This window comes from Grampus griseus (assembly GCF_964374135.1).
Source record: "Grampus griseus genome assembly, chromosome: 3".
Classification (NCBI taxonomy): Eukaryota; Metazoa; Chordata; class Mammalia; order Artiodactyla; family Delphinidae; genus Grampus; species Grampus griseus.
The window spans coordinates 61,627,062-61,647,813 of record NC_139019.1 but is presented as its reverse complement, the minus strand read 5'-3'; the positions used below and the strand labels follow the sequence as shown (position 1 = coordinate 61,647,813).

General features: G+C 47.5%; 1 protein-coding gene across 1 annotated transcript in view; it reads left to right on the top strand.

The window, feature by feature from the left end:
- LHFPL2 (LHFPL tetraspan subfamily member 2) overlaps positions 1 to 20,752 on the top strand; it is a 179,144-nt gene that overhangs the window by 150,615 nt on the left and 7,777 nt on the right. Inside the window, exon 4 of the mRNA XM_082651790.1 lies at positions 3,214 to 3,859. Within this exon, the coding sequence (XP_082507916.1) occupies positions 3,430 to 3,859 (430 nt within the window). The 5' untranslated portion in view covers positions 3,214 to 3,429. The remainder of the gene's footprint in view (positions 1 to 3,213; positions 3,860 to 20,752) is intronic.

Below are 20,752 nucleotides of genomic sequence, written 5' to 3'. Positions count from 1 at the left end.
GGAGGAGTGGGAATCACAGTGAACAGCAGGGTGGTGCTAAGGAGCTCTGTGCTGAATCCCTGGGTTAACAAAATCTGTGACAGGGATCTGTCTTCCCATGATGTGGATGTTATCTCAGTACGTGACTTTCCCTGCACATCTGATATGACCAAACTGGGGCATTTTACCAGAGTACAGAGCACTGTAGAAGCCCCTTGCTGCACCTCCGGATTTTCCCCTGTCCCACCGACCCGAGGGCTTTTCTTGGATCCTGAGGAAAGCCAGTTTTTGTCAGTCAGCCTTGCATATCGTGGCTGTTCCTGTAATAGTAGTAATTAGCCGATTTGCTGGCAAGTCCAAAACATCTTATCTCCCTGTTGCAAACAGAAAAGTGAAGGCGTCCTTCCAGCCACTCTGGTGTGGATGTGAGAATCTGGTATAGTGGAGGGGGGGAATTGTTTTAGTACAGATGGACAGGGGACTCTACTTTCTGAATTTAAGCACAGGGGTCCCTAAATAATCCTGCCTTGAATTTGGCATGAACCATTTTGCTAATAAGCCTGAATGTGCCCTCTTCCCTTCTGAAGTTTCACATCCTTTCTCTTTAGAAGTTGCAACCTAATGGCATCCCTGACTCTGAGGTGAGCTTGCTGACCAGAACAGTATACGCTTCGCATATTCATTAAGATCCAAGTCACCTGAGAGCTTGTGGCAGAGTCTGAGGTTCTGCAAGAGGACGGCTATGTAGAGGTTTTCTATTCATATGGAAAAATTGCCATTAAACAGTAGAGGGGCAGCAGGGGCCCATCAGTAAACTGGCTTTCTAATCAGATGGGAAGATCTTGTAGAGCTCATTCTCTCCTAACAAACAGACTCTCCACCTGTAGATTGAAAGTGTTTGTAAGCCTGGTGGGTGGGCCCAGCTTGCATGGGGTGGGGCGTCCTCCCGGGAGTCATCCTAGCTTGTTTCCTTATTCTCATTTAGAATGATCACTTTCATTATACACAGTCTCCTCCAAAGCTCTTTTGTAGTGGTAAGGTTTTACTCAAAAGGCATTTCTCTTTGGAAATATTGGGGGTTGGGGGAGGTGAGAATGAGTGAGTGGGAGTAGGTTATACTTCTGGCCTAATGCTGATTTATTTTCCCCAGCTGAGCTTGTCAGCTGTGTTAGGCAGTAGGGAAACAGGAAGTAAGACCAGGACCTCACCCTCAGAGCCCACCAGGGAAGCTTTAGACATGAGTGACCTCATCCATCTCTAAATAGCCTCTGCCTGATCTTTTAACGGCCAAGTTTCTGTTATCCACGGTGCACTTCCGTCGGTTAAACAGTTGTCTGACCAGGGTCATCCATGTTAGGGGGAAAGCTTCTGAGGCCATGGAGTTGATATTTACTAAGCACCTCCTATGCCAGGCACTGTGCGAGGTACTTTCACAGCATGTTGCTTATTTCTCACAACAGTCTTGTGAGGCAGGGTACCCTTTCTTCATGTGTCTGTGAGGAAGCTGAAAGCTAAGGTTCTGACAAGTTAGATGTCAATATGGCCAGTCTGTGGTGGAGCTAGATTTGGAGCCCAGACTTGATGAACACCAAAACCCTTGCCTGCAGTATGCACACCACCTCTCCCCTCCCCAGTGACACACACACACACACACACACACACACACACACACACTCACACACACACACACACACACACACACACAACCGTGACAGTGAAGCTCCTCTGTTCCTAGCTTTGCGCTAGCTAATTTTGCAAAATAGCATCTTGTATAAGTGCAGTGATGTGAGGATTGTTAAATACACTGTTTTATAAGGTAAGTAATCACCTCTAACTAGGATGTTAGCCAGCATGGTGGAGAAGCTTTGACACCCACTCCCTCCCTTCTTTCCCCACTTCCCTCCCTCTTCTGTAACTCCCCGCCCAACCATTGCCCACATGCCATGAGGCTCTTTGTAGTTCTTGGGGAGTTGACATGACCTCAGTTAATAAGATCATTCAGAACAGAGCCATGTGCCCAGATGTCAGACGTGAGCTGTGCGATTCTTCCTGACCTTGGTGGGCTGGGGGCGGGGGGAGGCGGGCAGTAAATGGGGCTGTGAGGAGCCCTGCGGCCCATTTCAGGGTTCGGGCCTCCCTGAAGGGGGTTTAAGCTGTTAGAGAGAGCCCTCTGGTAATGAAGCCGTTTGTCCTTGGGAACAGCACGAGTCCTTGTGAGATGAGAAACAATGCGCATGTTGAGTTTCAGACCTGGGGTGAATCGAAGCTCAGGGAGAGAGGCACATGTGATGAATTGGGACAGTTCAAGGGACGCATTCTTCACAGGCAAGTCTCTGTTGTCAACAAGTCCCCTCAGTGGTAATGATACTTAGTCAATGGTCATTCATGCCTCTGTTTTGAATCATTTCCCCAAGTGAGTAAGTCATCAGTTCTTGGAGCTTTATTTTTCTTCTTTGCATTTTAACTTGTGTTGTTCATTTTGTCTAAAAATCACCTGGTGAGAAATGGATGAAAAAAATAAGTTTGGGTGGCAAAGTTTTATTATTTGTCATGGCGTTGTTTTCCTTTTTAAATTCTCATTTACCTCTGAAGCAAATACTCCCTCCTTTGTCTCTGCTAGTAATTTGATTCCCAGGAAATAAAGTTGGGTGTTACTACTCTCTACTGTTAAGCAAAAGGTTTTGAGGCAAGTTTTTCTAACTTAGCTCATCTAACACCAAAACAGCAGGCAGAGAGTCCTGTAAACTTTAAAAAAAACGCAGGCAGTCCGTTGATACAGTTCACTGGCAGACACATCTTGATCTGTCTGGATCCCTGTGCTCTTGGACTTTTTCTAATAAGATATAATAGAGCAGGAGCCACGTCCCAAGAGCATGCAGCTGGGGCAGGAACCCCATGCGCAGCGTGCCCCCGGGTGGGTGCAGGGACTGGCATGGGCCCCTCTGTCGTGCTGCCGAGAGATAAGGGTAACCACAGACGCCTCTGAGAGCGCAGTGAGGGAGACCGACATCGCCGAGGACGGCGGCGTGTTGGCGGGGGCGCAGGATTCGCTGGGGCAAGGTTCTGTGGGCACGAGGGGCGCCGCCGGGCAGGGCTGCGCAGGGCGTGGGGCAGCTGTGCCGCGGGCGCGCACTGGGGTCTGAGCACCGGCCGGAGTACGGGCGGCCGGGCGGGCAGGCGTCGGGGGCGGGGCCGGCGCCGCTAACCGCTCTCCTCCCCTCTCTCCCCCCGTAGGTGAGGCTTGCGGCCGCGCGGAGCTGAGACATGGCAGCATGACAGCCCCGGAGAGCGCTGCCCCACGACGCCGCCGGGACGAGGGAGCCCCCGAGCAGCGGCCACTGCCGGCCCGGAGCGCCTGAGCCTCCTTCCCGCGCCTTCCCCACCGCCCGCCGGGCTCTCCTGTCCAGTTCACCCCGTGGCCTCCCGACTCCTGACGTCTCGAACATCAATATGTGTCATGTCATTGTCACCTGTCGCTCGATGCTCTGGACCCTCCTGAGTATTGTGGTGGCGTTTGCCGAGCTCATTGCCTTCATGAGCGCAGACTGGCTGATTGGAAAAGCCAAGCCCCGCGGCAGCGCCGAGCCCGGCGAGCAGGGCGGAGGCTCCCTGGAGCCCCACCACCCCACGCTGGGCATCTACGCCCGCTGCATCCGGAACCCCGGCGTGCAGCACTTCCAGCGGGAGACGCTGTGCGGGCCCTACGCCGAGACCTTCGGAGAGATCGCCAGCGGCTTCTGGCAGGCCACCGCTATTTTCTTAGCCGTGGGCATCTTCATTCTCTGCATGGTGGCCCTGGTGTCCGTCTTCACCATGTGTGTGCAGAGCATCATGAAGAAAAGTATTTTCAACGTCTGCGGGCTGCTGCAAGGAATTGCAGGTAGGCGTGCGCGAAGGCGAGGGGGCCTGAGAGCCATGTGTGTGCTCGTGCGTGTGTGCAGCACCCTCACTGCTCATTCATTTGCTGCCACACTTGAGGAGGACGGTCTTCTGTCCGGTTCCAGGCAGCAGGTGCGCGCTGCCCTCATCGCTCCCTTTCCCTGTGTCACTCCCCTGAAGTGAAGGAAGTGTCTGTTCTCTGCTCTCACCTGCTCCTCTTCCTTGCTTATTTCCTCGGGTTCTAAGTTGCTGGGTTTTGTTTGAGTAACTACTCCTACTTTTTGCTTTTCCCATGAAATTACCAGCGTGCTTTCCGCGTCGTGCGTCCAGGGAAGAACTGCGGTGTGTGAGGCCCCCCTGCCGCGGGCCCTGTGTGCTGGGATGAGCGTGAGCGTGGGGCGTTCGTTCACAGGCAGTGAGCCTGGTGCTGCCCCCCACTCTCGGCCCCATCCCCGGCCCCCAGAATGATTTCAGCTTTCGCAGGCGAAGAAGCTGGCTGGAAGGGAATTAGTATCAGCTGCTCTGTGTTTAATAATGTTCTGGTTTAAATTGTTTGTCTCCTGGAGACAGTTGTCAGAATGTTCTGTGCGCTCAGATCAGAAATTACAAACTAACTCTTCCACTTTCTGGGAGTTTCTCACTAATGAGCTTGTTAGAAATCAGTGGAAAGAAAAGTATGAGCACTTTACAGGGATCCCATGTGGAGCTGAAAAGCAGATCTGGAACCAAGAGGGTATCAGTCTGTCCACGCTCAAGGGACTTGTTCTGAGCAGCAGAAACACACACACACACACACACACACACACACACAGACACACACACACACACACACACACACACACACACACACACACACACACACACACACACACACACACACCAGAGTTTGAAGACATCCTCAGGAAGCAGAGGAATAGACTTCTTAGGGAAAAAATTCACTTTTTTTTTTTTTGTGTGCGGTACGCGGGCCTCCCACCGCTGTGGCCTCTCCCACTGCGGGCACAGGCTCCGGACGCACAGGCCCAGCGGCCATGGCTCACGGGCCCAGCCGCTCCGCGGCATGTGTGATCTTCCCAGACCGGGGCACGAACCCGCGTCCCCTGCATCAGCAGGCGGACTCTCAACCACTGCGCCACCAGGGAAGCCCCAAAATTCACTTTTTAAACAACCACAACCAAGGTATTTATTAATCTGAACTCTAACAGAAGAAATAGCAATCCACTTACAACCCTCACTGAAGGGCACATCCTGTAGCTGCGTTCACGGGGCTGCTGACAATGGAGATAAGCACTGAGCCTGGCATCCAGGCCTGTAAAGAAGCAGACCGCGAATGCATTAGCTCTTGCCTGCCTTATAGCAAACTCTTGAGCTCAGCAGGGCTGGCTTCCAAACAGGTCAAACAGCAGTTTTTTTCCCAAACAGCTGATAAGATGATGTTTTCTGTTTCTCAGACCTTAGGGGGCCCCATGTGTGTATGTGGGGGAGAGGGTAATGGGCCCAGAGAAATGACAGAGGACCTGCTTCACAGTCATGCTCTGTTTCAACGGGGGATATACTCGTGACAGATCTCAGGACCCCTCATCTCTTTATCTGCCGGGATCAACCGTACCATGAGACACCCAGGCACTCACAGGCACTCACGGAATTTGGGAGACCAGGATTCTGATTTTCAGCTTTGCTACTAACTTGCAGTTTCACTTGCGATAAATGCACCAATACTGTGGATCTTGGCATTCCTCTTCTGAAAGACAGGGAGATTGGAAAATATGATCCTGTCTTAGATTTTTGATTCTGTGAAGCTCATTGTCCCCCTTTTGATTCACTTCTCCAATCTGCAGTTCATCCCCTAAGCTTGGGTTTTCACTTCCGAGAAATGTTCATCAAGGTGGGTTTCCATCCTGGTTCATCTTTTTCTTGTCAGAAATGCCTCTCCTTTATCCCCCCAGGCACACAGTGCCTCGGGGGCATGTGCATCTCACAGCTTGCTGAGGAGTGTTACCAAAGTGTTACTAAAGCTTTTGAAAAGTCAAAATAAACATGTAGATGAAGGGAAGCCAGTTTACACAAATAATTAATCCTGTTGAGAGTCCTGGTTCACCAGAGAGGCGTATTTCTGCTCAGTTTGCCCTAACTATGTTTTATTTGCTTATCTTCGATGACTTCATGCCTTTATTATGAGTTTTGTCAATATGCTGGTATGCAGATGAGACTCCTGGTTTGTCATCCCTAGGAATGCTTTTCATCTTGAGAAACTTAGTGCTTTCCAGCAAAGGAAAGGCCATTTACAGTAGGGTGGGACATCTTGGGCCGTACCACCACAATCGGTCTTTTGCAATCAATTTGCAGAAAATTATAGATGTCTTTCAGTCTCAAAGACTGTTTACATGCAGTTTTTAATAAGGTGTTACTCCAGTGAATTTAGTCTCTAAGAATGTGGATTAGCCCAACAAGTCTTCTGGTGCTCTTGTTTGCTATTTCACATAAATGGCTAGAGTGTTCATTTTGGCACAAAGATGAGTACATATTTTAGGTATTATTCATACACTCCAGTGAGTTATTCTTGACTTTTCTCTTTCTCTCTGCCTCAGGCCTCTAGGAAGAAGGGCTGGGGAGAAGGGAGCAGTAGCACACCCAAGATGCTGGGCTGTTGGTCATCTGTCTCCCCAAAGTCTTGATTTTTCAAAAAGAAATTTTTCTCCCCATCCCCTTTCACTTATGTTCCCCATGCATACATATGGCATCTCAAAACGTCTGAAATTGCTAAAAGTTGGCCAGAGGCAGAGATTCCTGTACAGTCAGATTCTGCCTCTCTAGGGAGCCACTGATCTAAGGCTAAGAACTGAAACACAAGAAAGTGGATTCTCTTCACCTCCCAGCCCAGCAGCACCCCTGAGAAGAAATCATTGGAAGGATGGACTGAACGCTGGTCAGCTGGCTCCCTCATGTTGGGGAGGGGGTGAGGGGCACATCTTTGAGGGCTCTCTCTCCAATAGTAGAGGTCTCCACCAGGCAGTTCAAGCCAGCATCAGTGGCAGCCGTGGCTCTTGAATCTATGGCTTAAGAGAGTTGCCCCCTGGGTGTCTGAAGCAGCTGGCTTGCTTTCTGTCCTCTTGGCCGGTCTCTAAGAGCATCTGGCCAGCCCCAGCCAAGGACTTGCTGCAGCTGTGAGCATCAGTCTCTGCTCTCCCCACAACCCTGCTCTCAACTCTGGATCCGTTTGACATTGAAACAAATGGTGAGAAAGGAGACTGTTGCCAAAGCAATGAAAGGATCCTTCAGAAAGATACTCAGACTGTGTTTCTTCTTACAACTTGGCATTGGCAGAAATGACATTTTTGTAAAATGTAACTGGGTGACAAATTACAGGCTATCTAGTATGCCTTTACTATGCCTAATCTTAAAGGCCACAGGCTCGCATAGCTGTCACTGTCCATAGTATAACAAAAACCATCAGAATCTTAGTATTTTGATTTTAGAAGTCGGGTGTAAAAGAATCTGCTACCTCAGTGGAAATCTCAAAATTTGGCTTACTTAAAAAAAAAATGAAAATACAACTATTGACCATTAAGCTAATTCAGATAGCAGGATTCGCCTTCAAGGCCTTACCTACTGGTGGGCACCCAGCTGACACTTCGGAAATGCTCATGTACAAATGCCCTGGCTGTTCAGTAGGCGCTCTCAGCAGCAGTTAGAGCTCAAACCTCATCTGGCCCTGGATCAGCCCCGACCTCACCTTAAAGTGTCTGTGAAATGTTCACCAGTCTGCGTCATCTCTAAGCCTCACTTTTCTTACTTGGAAAACGGGTATAATAGTAGTACATACCTCAGGGTTGTTTCGAGGATTAAATTAGATAATATATGAGAAAGGCTTTTAAGCACACATAGTAGATAGTAAGTGGTAGTAGCTATATGATGATTATTAAAGCATTTGTGCTTTCTTGGCAGGTGTTAGTACATTCTTTTGTGTTCCCTCCAATTGCTGCAATCTCAGGAGTAGAGTCTTTAGAACTGACCTTGTTCTGTCGAAACCAAATGTTAACTACATTGTGAAGTGCCATTCCTGGCCCCTTAATAGCCTGCCTTTGTTGGGACTGAAGAGCACAGAGCAGCCCTGTGGCTCCTATGGGCCTCTGGGTGTCCTCAGGCATTTTTTTAAAAGCTGAGTTGACAGGAAAACAAAGAGCTTCTTCCTCTCACTCCTCTTCCCCTGACCTGTACATTCTCCATCCTTTCCTTTCTGGAGGCAGCTTCTAGCGGTTGAGTCCTGATTGCAGGTGGCTTCTCAGGCTCCCCTTGCAGAATAAATCACAGGCTGATCGGTCTTCACTGGGTGAGGACTCGTCTGGGACTTGGTAGAGCCAGAAACACACATCAGTTCATAGCCCTCTGGGATTCATTTACAAAAGCTGGGGAATCGGCCAGCAGGGTCGTTTTCACCAGCTGCCTTCCTTAGGCTGTGACCTGGATGTGGTCCACAGTGAAAGCGTAGAATGCAAAGATCCAGGTTTTCCATGACAGCATCAAGCAGTTTGGGTTTGGAAATGCACGTAGGGCCCTCTTAGAAGTCCGCGGAATCCCCAGTGACTCAGGTCTGGGACGGGGCCACGGCAGTGAGCTCAGGAGTTGGCCCACTGCTGCTGGCCCAGGCTGTTCCCCTGGGGTTGCCACGAGGCTTGGAATAGCGTGTGAGCTTCTGGCCTGGCTGCCTACTGTCCTCCAGTCCTGCCTCGCCGGCTCTGTGCTGCTTCGTGTCTGGTTGGCTCTCACGCTGTCTAGTCCCTGTAGCCCTCTGTCTGTCTACACCGCGTTCAGCCCAGCAGGATGGCCTTAGCGAGCTGCCCCACCAGTCTGATTGGATAGATCGCCATCCATGCTCACTGGCATCGCTCTCTGCAGCGGGGGCTCAGGGCCTGCTGTGCAGACTCAGTTTTCTTGGAAGTGAGCAATGATTGAGGGTGAAGGAGAACAATATGAAGAAAAGAAAGGGAAAGGAATAAAAGAAGGATCTTAGAGAGAAGACAAGGGGAGGGTTTTGTCTCTGCTGCGTATAGAATTGCTTTGTCGTAGTCCGGCACGCGTGGGGAAGTCGGGGTGGGCATGTGAGATACACCATGACTGCTGTCTGGGTCTTGGCCTTCTCATTGCTGTTTTTCAGAGGGTGAAAGATAACCACGACTCAGCCTGGTCGCAGCATCCGTTTTGACTTATCCCATGCCCTACCTGTTCACTCCCGGTGACCACGTTGGTCACTGGAGAGGAGAGAAGTAAGAACAGGACTTGGGAAACGTGGGGAGAGGGGAAGAGATTCCTGACTCTTTCAGAGACCTGGCCCCATTTTACACCTGAAAAATTCACCTTGCTTTCTCTGAGAAGGTAGTGTGACCTTGGTTGCCCGACTTCAAAATACCTTCAAAGAAAAGACATGAGGGAAGTAGACGGAGCATCCCCTACTTCTCCTTAGAATGAGGCACCGGAAGCTTCTGGCTGTCCAGAGGAGGCTCTGGATTTCTGGCTCTCCAGACAGATGACGCCTCCACCAGAAGTCAGATGTAACCGTTCTATGTCTCAGTCAATTTAAGAGTACCCCTGATGATGACGCATTTACTCATTCATCAGCCTTGTGGAAAATTAAAGAATGCCAAAATGTTATAAGGCAGGCCAGAATTAAATTTCAATCCAAGGAGCTTTTATTGGATGCCCGATAAATACAAAGACCTATAGACTCAGGTCTACAATTTCTTGAGTTTCTGCTCCAAAACCATATTAGTCATTGCTTTAGAAGCTGTACCCTAGAAAAGCAAAAACAAAACAAAGTATCATCATATATAAAGGGAGCAAAAGAATTCAACTGTATCATTAGAGGAAAAACAAAACTACTGCCTAAGAGCAAGCGGACCAAGCACGCATTAATTTGAGTAAATCTAGGGACTGGGATATCTTTTTAAAGAATCAGTTGGAAAATCTCGAGGAAAATTGCAAACTCTCTTAAAATTCAGATAGAATATGCAGTTGATATGCAAATAAAGGACTTTGCTATGGTAACCACTTAATTGTAGACAGATAATCTCAGAGCCCTGGATGATGATGTTCCAATTCCAGTAACAAGTCATCACGTTAAGTATGGCTCTGAATATTTATACAAATGGTTCAGGCACTCTGTTTTAAGAACTTAATGCAACAGTGGTGTTCTTCTAAGCTCTGACGTCACTTCAGAAGTAATCTGTGCACTCATGTGCCCAGGCACAGTTAGGCATAGTTATGAGTTCAGTTGTTGTATAGAGGCTTCCCAGTAGCTTTATTAATTGGCCCTCAATCTCTTTTATTAAAAGATAGCCCCCAGTACAGATGAAACCTAAAATACACATATTGAGAAAATGAAGCCAATATTAAAAACTTCAAACCAAAATACTCAGTGGCTATGTGTTCAGAGTTGAAGGACAGCCTCAGGGCCCTAGTGTTGAAAAGATGGCACTCGCTTTGTTGCAGAAATTATTTAACGTTATCTGGACCCCAAAACTTTAGCAGGCAAGAAATTTACTTACTGTCCTGAAAATTTCAGAGCTCAGTAACTAAATTTTTTAACTGTCTTTTATTCTGCTATGCACTGCATTTGATTTTTTTTGGGGGGGCAGCTTACTTTGAATTATAAGTGTATTTTGGTTAAACAGGAGCTCTTTCTAATCCTACATGTTGGATGAATAATTTATCAAGAAATAGTTTATAGAGTTCTTCCAGTTGCATAGAAACAGTTTAGGAAACACCTTCTCACTTGGAATGCAAAGTAAAATTTTATCACTAACTCATGGGAAGGAATAATCTAAATTAGTTTGTGGGGATGCATCTTAACAGGTAAGAGTTAAAGTTTTAGAAACTGCCAGTGAAGTAATTTGCATATAAACATGAATCATTGCTGAGAAAGGTTTAGGGAGGCTTCAGTGTGGGAGAAACTGCATCTCTCTTGTGGATTGTTTCTCCACATATTCTAGGGGCATCTGACAATTCTTAATTGATGGTCATTAATTTTGAGTAATTGTAACAGAAACTTCCTCTGGGGGGCTTGGCTGTAAGGTCTTTTTATGACAACTATGCTCTGATTGTCTTCCGAAGAATTCTCTTTATTGCTTTGTCATCCGTTCTCCACCCACCACCCTGGAAGAGTATTTTTCTTGCCAATTATAATTCCATGGAAGTGTTTTTAGTAGAAAACAAGTACCCTACTAGACTCCTCCAGGGAGACGGTATAAGCATTAATACAAGCTTTAAGTAAAAAATTACCGACACCGATTCTTCACTTTTCTTCTCCTTCCCCTCAGAAAATCTTGTTGGTTAAAAACCTCTAATGTTATTGATCATGTACTAAAATGACATGTAGATATAATCTGCTCTGCAAAGACACTGGTTATCAGCTGAAAACCCTTTTCATTACCAGTGACCTCCCATTTCTGATCTGGCCTTCAAAGCAGAGTTTTTAAATGCCAGTTGGGCCCAGTCTAGCTTGTCCATAAACCCTTGAAACTTTAAAATGAGGTGCAGTGAAAACTCTTTACCTTTTCATTTATACAGTAAACAAACAGGCTTCTTAGAAAGATGTCCCCATCCTCACACACACACACCCCAGCGGCCTCTCACTGCCTTTGAACAAGGGCGTGCACCCTGCTAAGGTTTGTCAACTGAAAAAAAAGCACAACGTGAGAGTTGTAAGTTAAGTTTTATTGGGGGCAAAATGAGGACTATAGCCCAGGAGACAGCGTCTCAGATAGCTCTGAGGAACTGCTCAAAGAAGTGGCGGGGGGAAGGTCAGTATATATGTGGTTTTGGTGAAGGGGGAGCGTGCAGTCAGGCACACATTTTTTGCAGAAGGTTGCTGCTAGTCTGGTGAAGGTTACTGCTAGTCACAAGGAGAAAATGTCTCTGTTAATGATTTTAGTACTTTTCTAGATAAGAGAAGATGCAAGAATTTGGGCTCATAAAATCTTCTCCTGCAAATATCTATCTGAAGGCCTGTCCTGCCAGTTTTTCCCAGAGCACAGAGTGCCTCATTCCTGATCTCCACCCTGAACTCCTTTCAGGGGGTGTTGAAGGTCAGCGGCTGCAGTGGCTAGTGACTTAGTCCTTGTAGAGGCAGATGGCAAGCGCCAATTTTTAGTTGCCACCAGTCCTCAGCGAAAACGAGAAAAATATGGACAATGTTGTAAGATTTCATAGTGCTAAATGTGTTCAATTTAAAGAACTGTCCTTTATTCTTAGATGACATCCTTTACCCTTTTTGCGTTAAAATACCCTTTTTTATGAAATGATAGTGAGAGGAGTTAACGGTTATTTTTAGTGTCCTTATATTAGCAAAAGAAAAACTATTGACCTCCCAGTAATTTTTCTGGAGATTTTGCTAGTGTCTGAAGTCCAGAAGCTTGGGAACCACTGTTCTAGAATATGAGCAACGGTGTGGATTGTGACATTTTCACAGCCCTCTAATGTTCAGATTGGGGCCTGCTACATACACACTCGGCGCTCAGTAAAAGCTGTTCACTGACAGAAGCATAGTCTGTTCTGTGCTCACTAATCCGTGCTAGAAACTGTGAGTTTCTAGGCATTTGGAAAGAGTAAAGGATGTAGTAAATGCTGCTAAGTCTCAATCCTAGCATGTACTCTGCCCTCCTAGACAGAGCATAAATAAATGAGTCATCATGCAAAGAACCAATAAGAATCTTTCCAGAACTGGCCGTCAGTAAAACCAAATCCTGTCTGGGCTTTATAGAATAAATCTTCAATGAAAATTTGAAAAGCCTTAGTGGGCAAAGTGATTTCAAAAGTAGAGATTAACCAAAGGTGGCAGTTCTTGGGCAGAACTCCTTGATTCATGGTATAACTAATACTTTGTTATATTACTCTTATTTATAAATACTGTTCGAATACCCCTGACTCTGAATGGCTAACTGGCATTTTGGTACTGAGGGTAGTGTCTTGGCATCTGGAGAAGTCAAGCAGGCTGGAACCGCGTTGTTAATTTAGCTTTGGGGCTTGGGAGGCAAGGACCAGAACTCTTCTTGGGTAGAAGAGACCTGGGGGGGCCCCATCCTGGTGTCTGTAGTTGTCATAAGCAAGATTTGAGAGCCTGATGCCTTAGATTGAGAGCAGCATCCCGAATGTAGACATTGAGACAAGCAAATCTCTTGTTAGCACAGGATTAACTAAAACCTACTGCCTGCGTACAGGTAATGGTGAATGGTGCAAGGGTTCAGGGTTAGGAGGAGGTCAAGGCAGAGATCCTCAGCTCTGTTCTGTGAATTAAGAAAGGCTACTTGGGGCTTCCCTGGTGGCGCAGTGGTTGAGAGTCCACCTGCCGATGCAGGAGACACGGGGTTGTGCCCCGGTCTGGGAAGATCCCACATGCCGCGGAGCGGCTGGGCCCGTGAGCCATGGCCGCTGAGCCTGCACGTCCAGAGCCTGTGCTCCGCAACGGGAGAGGCCACAACTGTGAGAGGCCCGCGTACCGCAAAAAAAAAAAAAAAAAAGAAAAAAAGAAAAGAAAGGCTACTTGGAGGAAGCGGGATGGTTAAACCATGGCCCCAGCTGCTGGAGGAGGGATGTAATTTGGCGGCTGAGAATGCTCTCGGTGCTCGATTTTGTCTAATCAGCTACAGATGTCTCTCCTGGAAAGTTCATAGGATATGGTTTTTTTGTGGACCAGTTTGTGGACGGCATTAGTATTCTAGTTAGATGTGCAGTTTCAGATGGTTCCCAAGTGCACAGAATCTCAAAGACTAAAATGTAAACAGATGATACGGCTTACATTTTCTCCCCCTGGTCTGATGGGTTTTGTGCTTTATTTCCAGTTTTCTGCTCACACAGATTCTTCAGGAGAGGACATCATAGCGAATATTATGTTGGTTTGAGCTGTTCATAGGTGTTCTTTCTAGAAGTTTTTTTTGGCCAGTGGCAGCCATTCCAAGGTGACATCTATATTGTAGTAAAGGAGGCTGATGACACTCAGATTGTAATGGAAATCCTTTATCTTGTTGTTGTCTTGCTGCAGGGTTAGCAAATCAACCTGCCTGAGAATAGGTGAGCCTTTATTTTTGTGCAGCCTTCCTCTCCCCGTCATCCCCTTACAGCATTCCTGTGGTTTTTTCCACTTGAGAGCTGTTCATCGTCATCTGCTCTCTAACGTCTCGTAGGTATAAGCGAGCCAGCTTTTGAGGATATAGCAGTCTCCCCTCTTCAGCTGCACAGATGCTTTTGTTTTGGAAGCTAGTCTTTGGTGTGCAGTAACGCAGCAGCCTGGATTTGAGTCCCAGCTCCACCACTGATTAGCTGTGTAACCTTAATCCCTCTGTGCCTCAGTTTCCTCATGTGCCAAATGATGATATTCGTAGTACCAACCTCACAAGATCCTCTCACGGAGACAACTCTCATCTGAGTTATATTTAAAGTGCTTAGCACTTAACTGCTGCCGTTGTTATTATAACAATTATCATTATGATCATTAAGAGGTTCTGATCACCTGTATAAACTTCCAGCTTTAAAGTATTAGTTGTGAATGTGTAAAATTGGGGGAGGGTGTTTATAGCTTAAACTCCATGTCATCTTTGCTTGGCATCTACCATTTTTACCACAGAAGATCTTTCCAAAAGGTTCTTCCAAAAATGAGAAGACTAGAAAGGAAATGGGAATCAGAAATGCCATGTGAAGTTGGTCAACAACACAGTATGTGTAGAGGACTGTGTTGGATTTGGGATGGAGATGGAGGTAGAAGCCAAGGAACAGAACACACTCCTTACTGCTGTCCAGTTTATAATCCAGCGGGAGTTCATCTGAGCCAAATGTACATACTTTGAGGCATCTAAGAGACCTTGGAGCCAGTGCTGTCCTATTATGGGACAAATGCATAGTATGTCACAGCAAGATTCCTAGTTTTTTACTATCACTGTTCTGGATAATTTTCCAGATAGTTGGCTAACCATTTACTTGTAATTTTTTATTTAAACTTTTTACCTGGGAAATTCTGAGTTGCCTCTCTTCTTAAAACAGAGTGTAGAGGACCTAGTTCAGCCTTGCCTTGGTGAGTGAGAATGACCACTACAGGCTGTCTGCAAAGTCCCTGCACAGGAGGAGTACACAGGTTCATACTGTGATCTTTGGAAAGAGAAGAGCTGGATGGCAAATTCGTTGGTCTGACATGGTGCCTTCCTCAAAGCACAGTCTTAATAATACCTGACAGTTTGCCTTAGGGAATTGTGAGAGAGAAAAGGTCCCTACCTAACAACAGTTGACGACTTTCAAATAGCTATTAGGGACTGCCAAAATGACTTCCAGCTGTCAGCATGGAAGATGACTTGGGAAAAAATTCAAATTTAGACAGAAAAGAGAGGTAAACATACAGATAAATGTTAACTAGCAGGCCTAGGGTGGTTGTGTATCACTCTGTACATCAGTTGTTGTACCACATGATGGTCCCAGACTTAGAGTTAAATAACTAAACATATTCCTCTTGGAAGCAGGGAATCACCTCCTCTCCCTCCCCTGACCACCCCCCCATCGCTGCACCTGCGGTTGATCTATGACACTGTCCTCAGGGCTGCTGATGGGAGTGGGTATTTTCCTGGGCCGTCAGCAGTTCTACATTCCTGCCTTCAGTGCCGACACTTTCTGTCAGTCTCTCCATTCTCCAGGCTCATGCTGCTTCTAGACACCGCCCTTACCACTTCTGCATACTGCCATGGTCCACCTCGCTCCTCATTCCCCCGGGTGTACCCTTCTGCCACCTGCCATTTTCCTGAACTTCTCCAGGTTTAGCCCTGCACTGCGCCTCCCTTCCCAGCTGGTGTCCCGGGCAGTTCCCACAGTCAGCCACAGCATGTCTTTATAGATGTCGTTACCGCTGCCAAGCATAGTTGGAAACAACTTCAGAGTTTTGAGGCTAAGATGATCTCTAGATTACTGAAAACTTATTACATTTAGTTGACTTACTGCTTTTTTCTGCGTCATCTCCCAACAAAGATCTATTTTCTGTAGCCAGAAAGGAGATATTCGGTGCTTGCAGTCAGGTAGAAGGCCAGTCCCATGGTTTGGTCCCTTTGTGTGTTTCATTAGTAAGTGTGGCTGGTGTGCTGTTAGCCAAAACTGCCGACCCCTGGGATTCACCGTTATCGAATGTAGCTTTTCCTCCAACCATTTAAAAAACTTGGCAAGCACTTAAAATGGCTTCATTTTAAAATGTAACCATCCACATCATAGCACTCTATCTTTTCATTCATCCAACAAATATTTACTGAACACTTATTACACGTCAGACGTTGTTCTAGGCAATTGGGATACATAAAGAAAAAACTGCACAAAGTTCTCTATCCTCGTGGGGTTTACATTCAAGCTGGTGGAGACACAATAAACCAAATAAGTATACAGTATGTTAAAAAGTGATGGGTGCTATGGAAGGAAAAAACAAAAGGAGTAGCCAGGGTGAGAGAGGTTGGGTATGCTGGGGTGATAAGGAGGGAAGCTGCAATGTTAAATAGGGTCGTCAGGGTAGGATTCGGTGAGGAGAGATTCAGCCAAAGACTTTAAGGAGATACAGGAGTTAGCCCTATGGACAGTCAGGAGGAAGAGCTCTTCCGGCCAAGGGAGCAGCTGGAATGAAGGCCAGTAGGCTTTGCCGCAGAGGGATGTGGGCCCTAAGAGAGGAGTCAGGAAGGATTCTAAGGGTTTTCACCTGAGCAGGTCTAAGAATTGGACTCCCATTTGCTGAAATGAGGTCCACAGGGCAAAGGCCAGGTTCTGAAGTGGGGAGTAGGAATCAAGAGTTAGGTTTGGACATAGTTTTCCAGTACCTTGTTAGATAGCCAAGTGGAGGTCAAGTAGGCAGTTGGATATGCAAATCTGGAGTTAAAGGTGGAGATCAGAATTCAGGAGATGCCAGCCTAGAGGCAGTATTTAAAACTGTGGGACCGAGTGTGATCAATCAAGAGAATGTGGAGAAGAGGACAAAGGATTGGGCCCTGGGCCCTCCCGTGTTCAGAGACTGGAAAGGTGAGGAAGACCAGCCAGGGATACCGCGAAGGGACAACCAACACGGCTTCCCGTGTGGAGGCAGGACACTGGCAGATGATCCTGCAAGAGGCACTGCCCTGTCTCCTTAGTTTTCCTTTACCACAGTATTGTCAGTACTTTCTGAACTTGCTGAGTGAAGCTGTCACCCCCAGTAAGGCTGGAACGCTCTCTGAGCTGTGCCCCAGAATAGGGGTGGGATGCAGGAAGCCAGTCACTCTCCCATCTGATCTGTCTTGCTTCTTGTTAGAGGGATGGCCGCCTGGGCCAGAGGTTGAGGGGCAGGGGGTGCGGTGACAGGGGCAGCCTCCCGGCACAGCTGAGCTGAGCACCTCAGAGACTGGAGCTCAGTCTGAGTCACAGGGTAGACCTGACAGGGATAAACACCACCAGGTGAATTTTTTTTTCCCCCCAGAGCTATGTTGAATGGGAAATGGATGTCTGATAGTTAGATGGTTTCCTGCTGGGTTCCTAGATGAGTCAGTGGCTGTTTCAAAGCCAGAAATAAGTTGAACTCTTGACCTGTTACCCAACTGTGTGACATACCCTATGGTAAATGCTAAAGATAAAATTGTGATGTAAATCAAGAAGGATAAAGCTTTTCTGCCCTCAAGGGGTTCAGAGTTCTGCTGGGGCCTTGCTCTATCCTCAGGGCCGAGAATAATGCCTGCCACTTAGTAGGTAACTCAGTAAATTGAGTTGAATATACAAAAATAACATGATAAAGAGCTGAAGAGGGATGTGCACAGGGCAGTGGGAACACACAGAGAATAACATTCTGGCAGGAAGTGGTGACAAATGTCACACAGAGGTGACATTTGGGCTGGGATGGGGGGAGGGTATTTCCAGGTGGATGAGTGCCCAGGGGGTCAGCATGAGTGAGACCCCTTGTTCAGGTCCTCAGCTAGACCTAGTTGGAGCCCAAATGTATCAAATGATGCTAAGCCTGCTGTCCGCTGTCTGCTGTGCACTCGCTCTCCAGAGATGTTAGGGTATTTCAGAGCTTCAGAATGAGCTTGTTATGACCTAGTGGAGGCTGAGGGTGCGTCCCTCACTGGGGGCTTCTCCACAGGCTGCTGGTAGCAGTAACAGACGGCCATCTTTTCTTCCCGTCCTTAGAAAATTTCCTTTGGAAACTGAGGTCTAGTCAGTCTTTACTATTTAGTCTGGAAGCCTGTCTGAAGGGGAGGTGGGAGTATGATGTCCAAAGACTCACTTGTTCTTCTGTACAACAGGGGCCAGCCTCTAGTTCTCACTTGTCAGGCCAGGAAAAAGGGCCTCCTTCTGTACAGACAGTGGGTGACACACAAAAGGCAAGAAACCTGGAGTCCGTCCCCTTGGCCAGCAGGTAGCAAAAGTGTGGGGTGATTGGGTGACAGACTGGCAGGGAGGGCGTCGGGGCCGACACAGCCAGGGAGAGCCTGTGAAGTAGCCACGGAGCCTTCCGCACTCTTCCTTCACAGGCTGAAGAGCAGTGGTTCAGACTTGGCTTCCCCGTTCCTAGCGTCCCGGACGCTTAAAGCTGGAGGTGGTCACCTTCAGACAAGTAACATATTATTTATTGTATTCAGCAACTCGTAGTCTTTCCAAAACTGGAGTCTTGGCAAGATTATGGAGGTTGTTTCCCCCACCTAAGGGATTTGATTAAAACTTATATTTGATACCATACTGTTTCACTTCAAGGCAGTAGCAAGAAAATTACCTAAGATATATAATTTTGTGGCCGGTCTAATCACAGTCAGTGCTGACTGTTGATCAGGAAGACTCTGACATTACTTTTCCCAGGGTGTTTCATTCATTTTATTTTTTAGCACCTTCTTTTTCAAGGCACCAGAAACTCAGCCATGAAACACAGCTCCTGCCCTCTCCCTTTCAGAGCTCATGGAGTCTAATTATTTGAATTAAACACAAACCACGTGTTTAGGTCACCCATAGACTCTAAAGATTCCTGTGTAGCAGGATAGAACTGCTGGGAATCCAGGGTTGAGTCTGAAAGCTCCTTCCAGGTAGGAGAAAATATTACTAAAATGGCAGAGGGACATGATGGGTGTTGCAGTGTGATAGCTGGTGCCCATGAGAGAGCCAGCACCCTATGGTGAGCCTTGGTAAATTGTCAGGGCTCTGTCTCCAGCCTGGTGTGGCATCTGTGGAATAGTCCAAGTGACTAACCATCCGTTCCCTTTCATTAATTTCTTTCTTAATTAATTAATTTCTTCCCCAGATAAGGTTGAGTCATCCCCCAAGTGACCCCATGGTGAGCATATGCTGGCATCTTCTAGTTCTCTTGGTACCATGAACTGCGAGGCTGTTAGCAAGAGAAAAGGCAGGATACAAGGGAGAGGATATCTCTTAAGGTTGGGAAAAAATGGTACCTTCTTGGGTATCATCAAGTCGAGCCACTGCAGAAGTTACCGGCCCTCTGAACTGCCTGTGGTTTCTTGTAGTGGTGGCTGTTTTCTTGGGTAGTTGGCCAGTATCATCCTGCCTGCCTTTCCTCCTCCTCCCAGCTGGGCCTGTCGCAGCTCAGCCAGGCACCAGGAAGAGATGCCAGTCAGAAGGAAATGACATGCCCACTGGCCTAGTCCCTTATTTTCTCTGCCACCCTCCCAACACACATTCACACACAGCCCAAACGGTGATGCATTAAGGCAAGGAGATGGAAAGGCCCCAGAGATAGGCTGGCCTCACTTCAGGAGCTGCGGGGGAGAGCAGACCATTGTCTGGTGTGGCTCTTATGTGAAACTCAATCCAGAGCACACCTCAGCTGACAGTCCCTGGTGCACTCCAAATTGATGACTAGAAAAGCCACGCCACATTTGCAGCAGACTTGGTGTATGTCTTACTGTGTTCTCTTGCCTGCTGTCTGATGTGCCCATCTAAGAAGTCGTGGACTTCAGTTCTGTCTCGGTAGCAGGTGTCATCAAGCCTATTTGGAATCTGGGGCGGATGTTTGCTTCTAGCCCCTGGGATTCACAGGCCTGGACCAGGCAGTGTGACAGGAGAAGCCAGCCAACCAAGAGTGTGCATCTCCCTTCCTGCTGGGATAACTTCGTTCTTGTTGATTGGCATCTGCCAAAGTTATTTTACTCTTTCTCCCCAGGGGCACTATGGTTTAGAAAAACTGTATCGCAAAGCAAATTGCACTGACATTGATAAAGTTTTATTAAGAGTCTGCTCTGTGCCAGGCACTGTTCTGAGCACCGCCCTCGTGGAGCTTGAAGTTTAGAATGGAGGTGGATTAACAATCAGAATAACTAAGTGAAGTATCAGGTTGAACCACATGAAATGACCATTTTTGTAGGTAAAAAATGGACAAATATTGACAGTTTCGTATGACTCAAAGTAATCTATTCTGTTTGTCAGTAATAAATGCTAAGGAGAAATAATAAAGCAAGGAAGGGGGGGATAGCAGGTTAAGGGAGAGGTAGGTGTTTGGAATTGTAAATAGATGGGACCAGAAGACCAAGGAGGTGGCACTTGAAGGTGGCTGGAAAGCTGTCTGCAAGAAGGGCAGTGCAGGTGAGAGGAGCGTAACAAGAGCAGAGGCCCGAGCACGGCTGGTGTGTGGCCGGAGCAGAGGGCAAAGGGCAAGAGAGGCAGGCGCGGGGAGCTGGGGCACGGAGGACCTCGAGGGCCAGGGAGGGAAAACTGGATTTTACTCTGAGAGCTGGGAAACCTTTCTGGCCTTCTCGATAATCTTACTTGGAAGCAGAAAGAACCTGTTGAGATGACGGCTGTGACTAAGGAGTGCTCGTTAGGGCCCAGGAGCCGGCGCCCAGGCCGCTCGGAAGCTGCGCCGGCCCGGGAGGCGAGGTGAGGTGAGGGCCGCGTGTGGCCACCTGAATCGTGGACA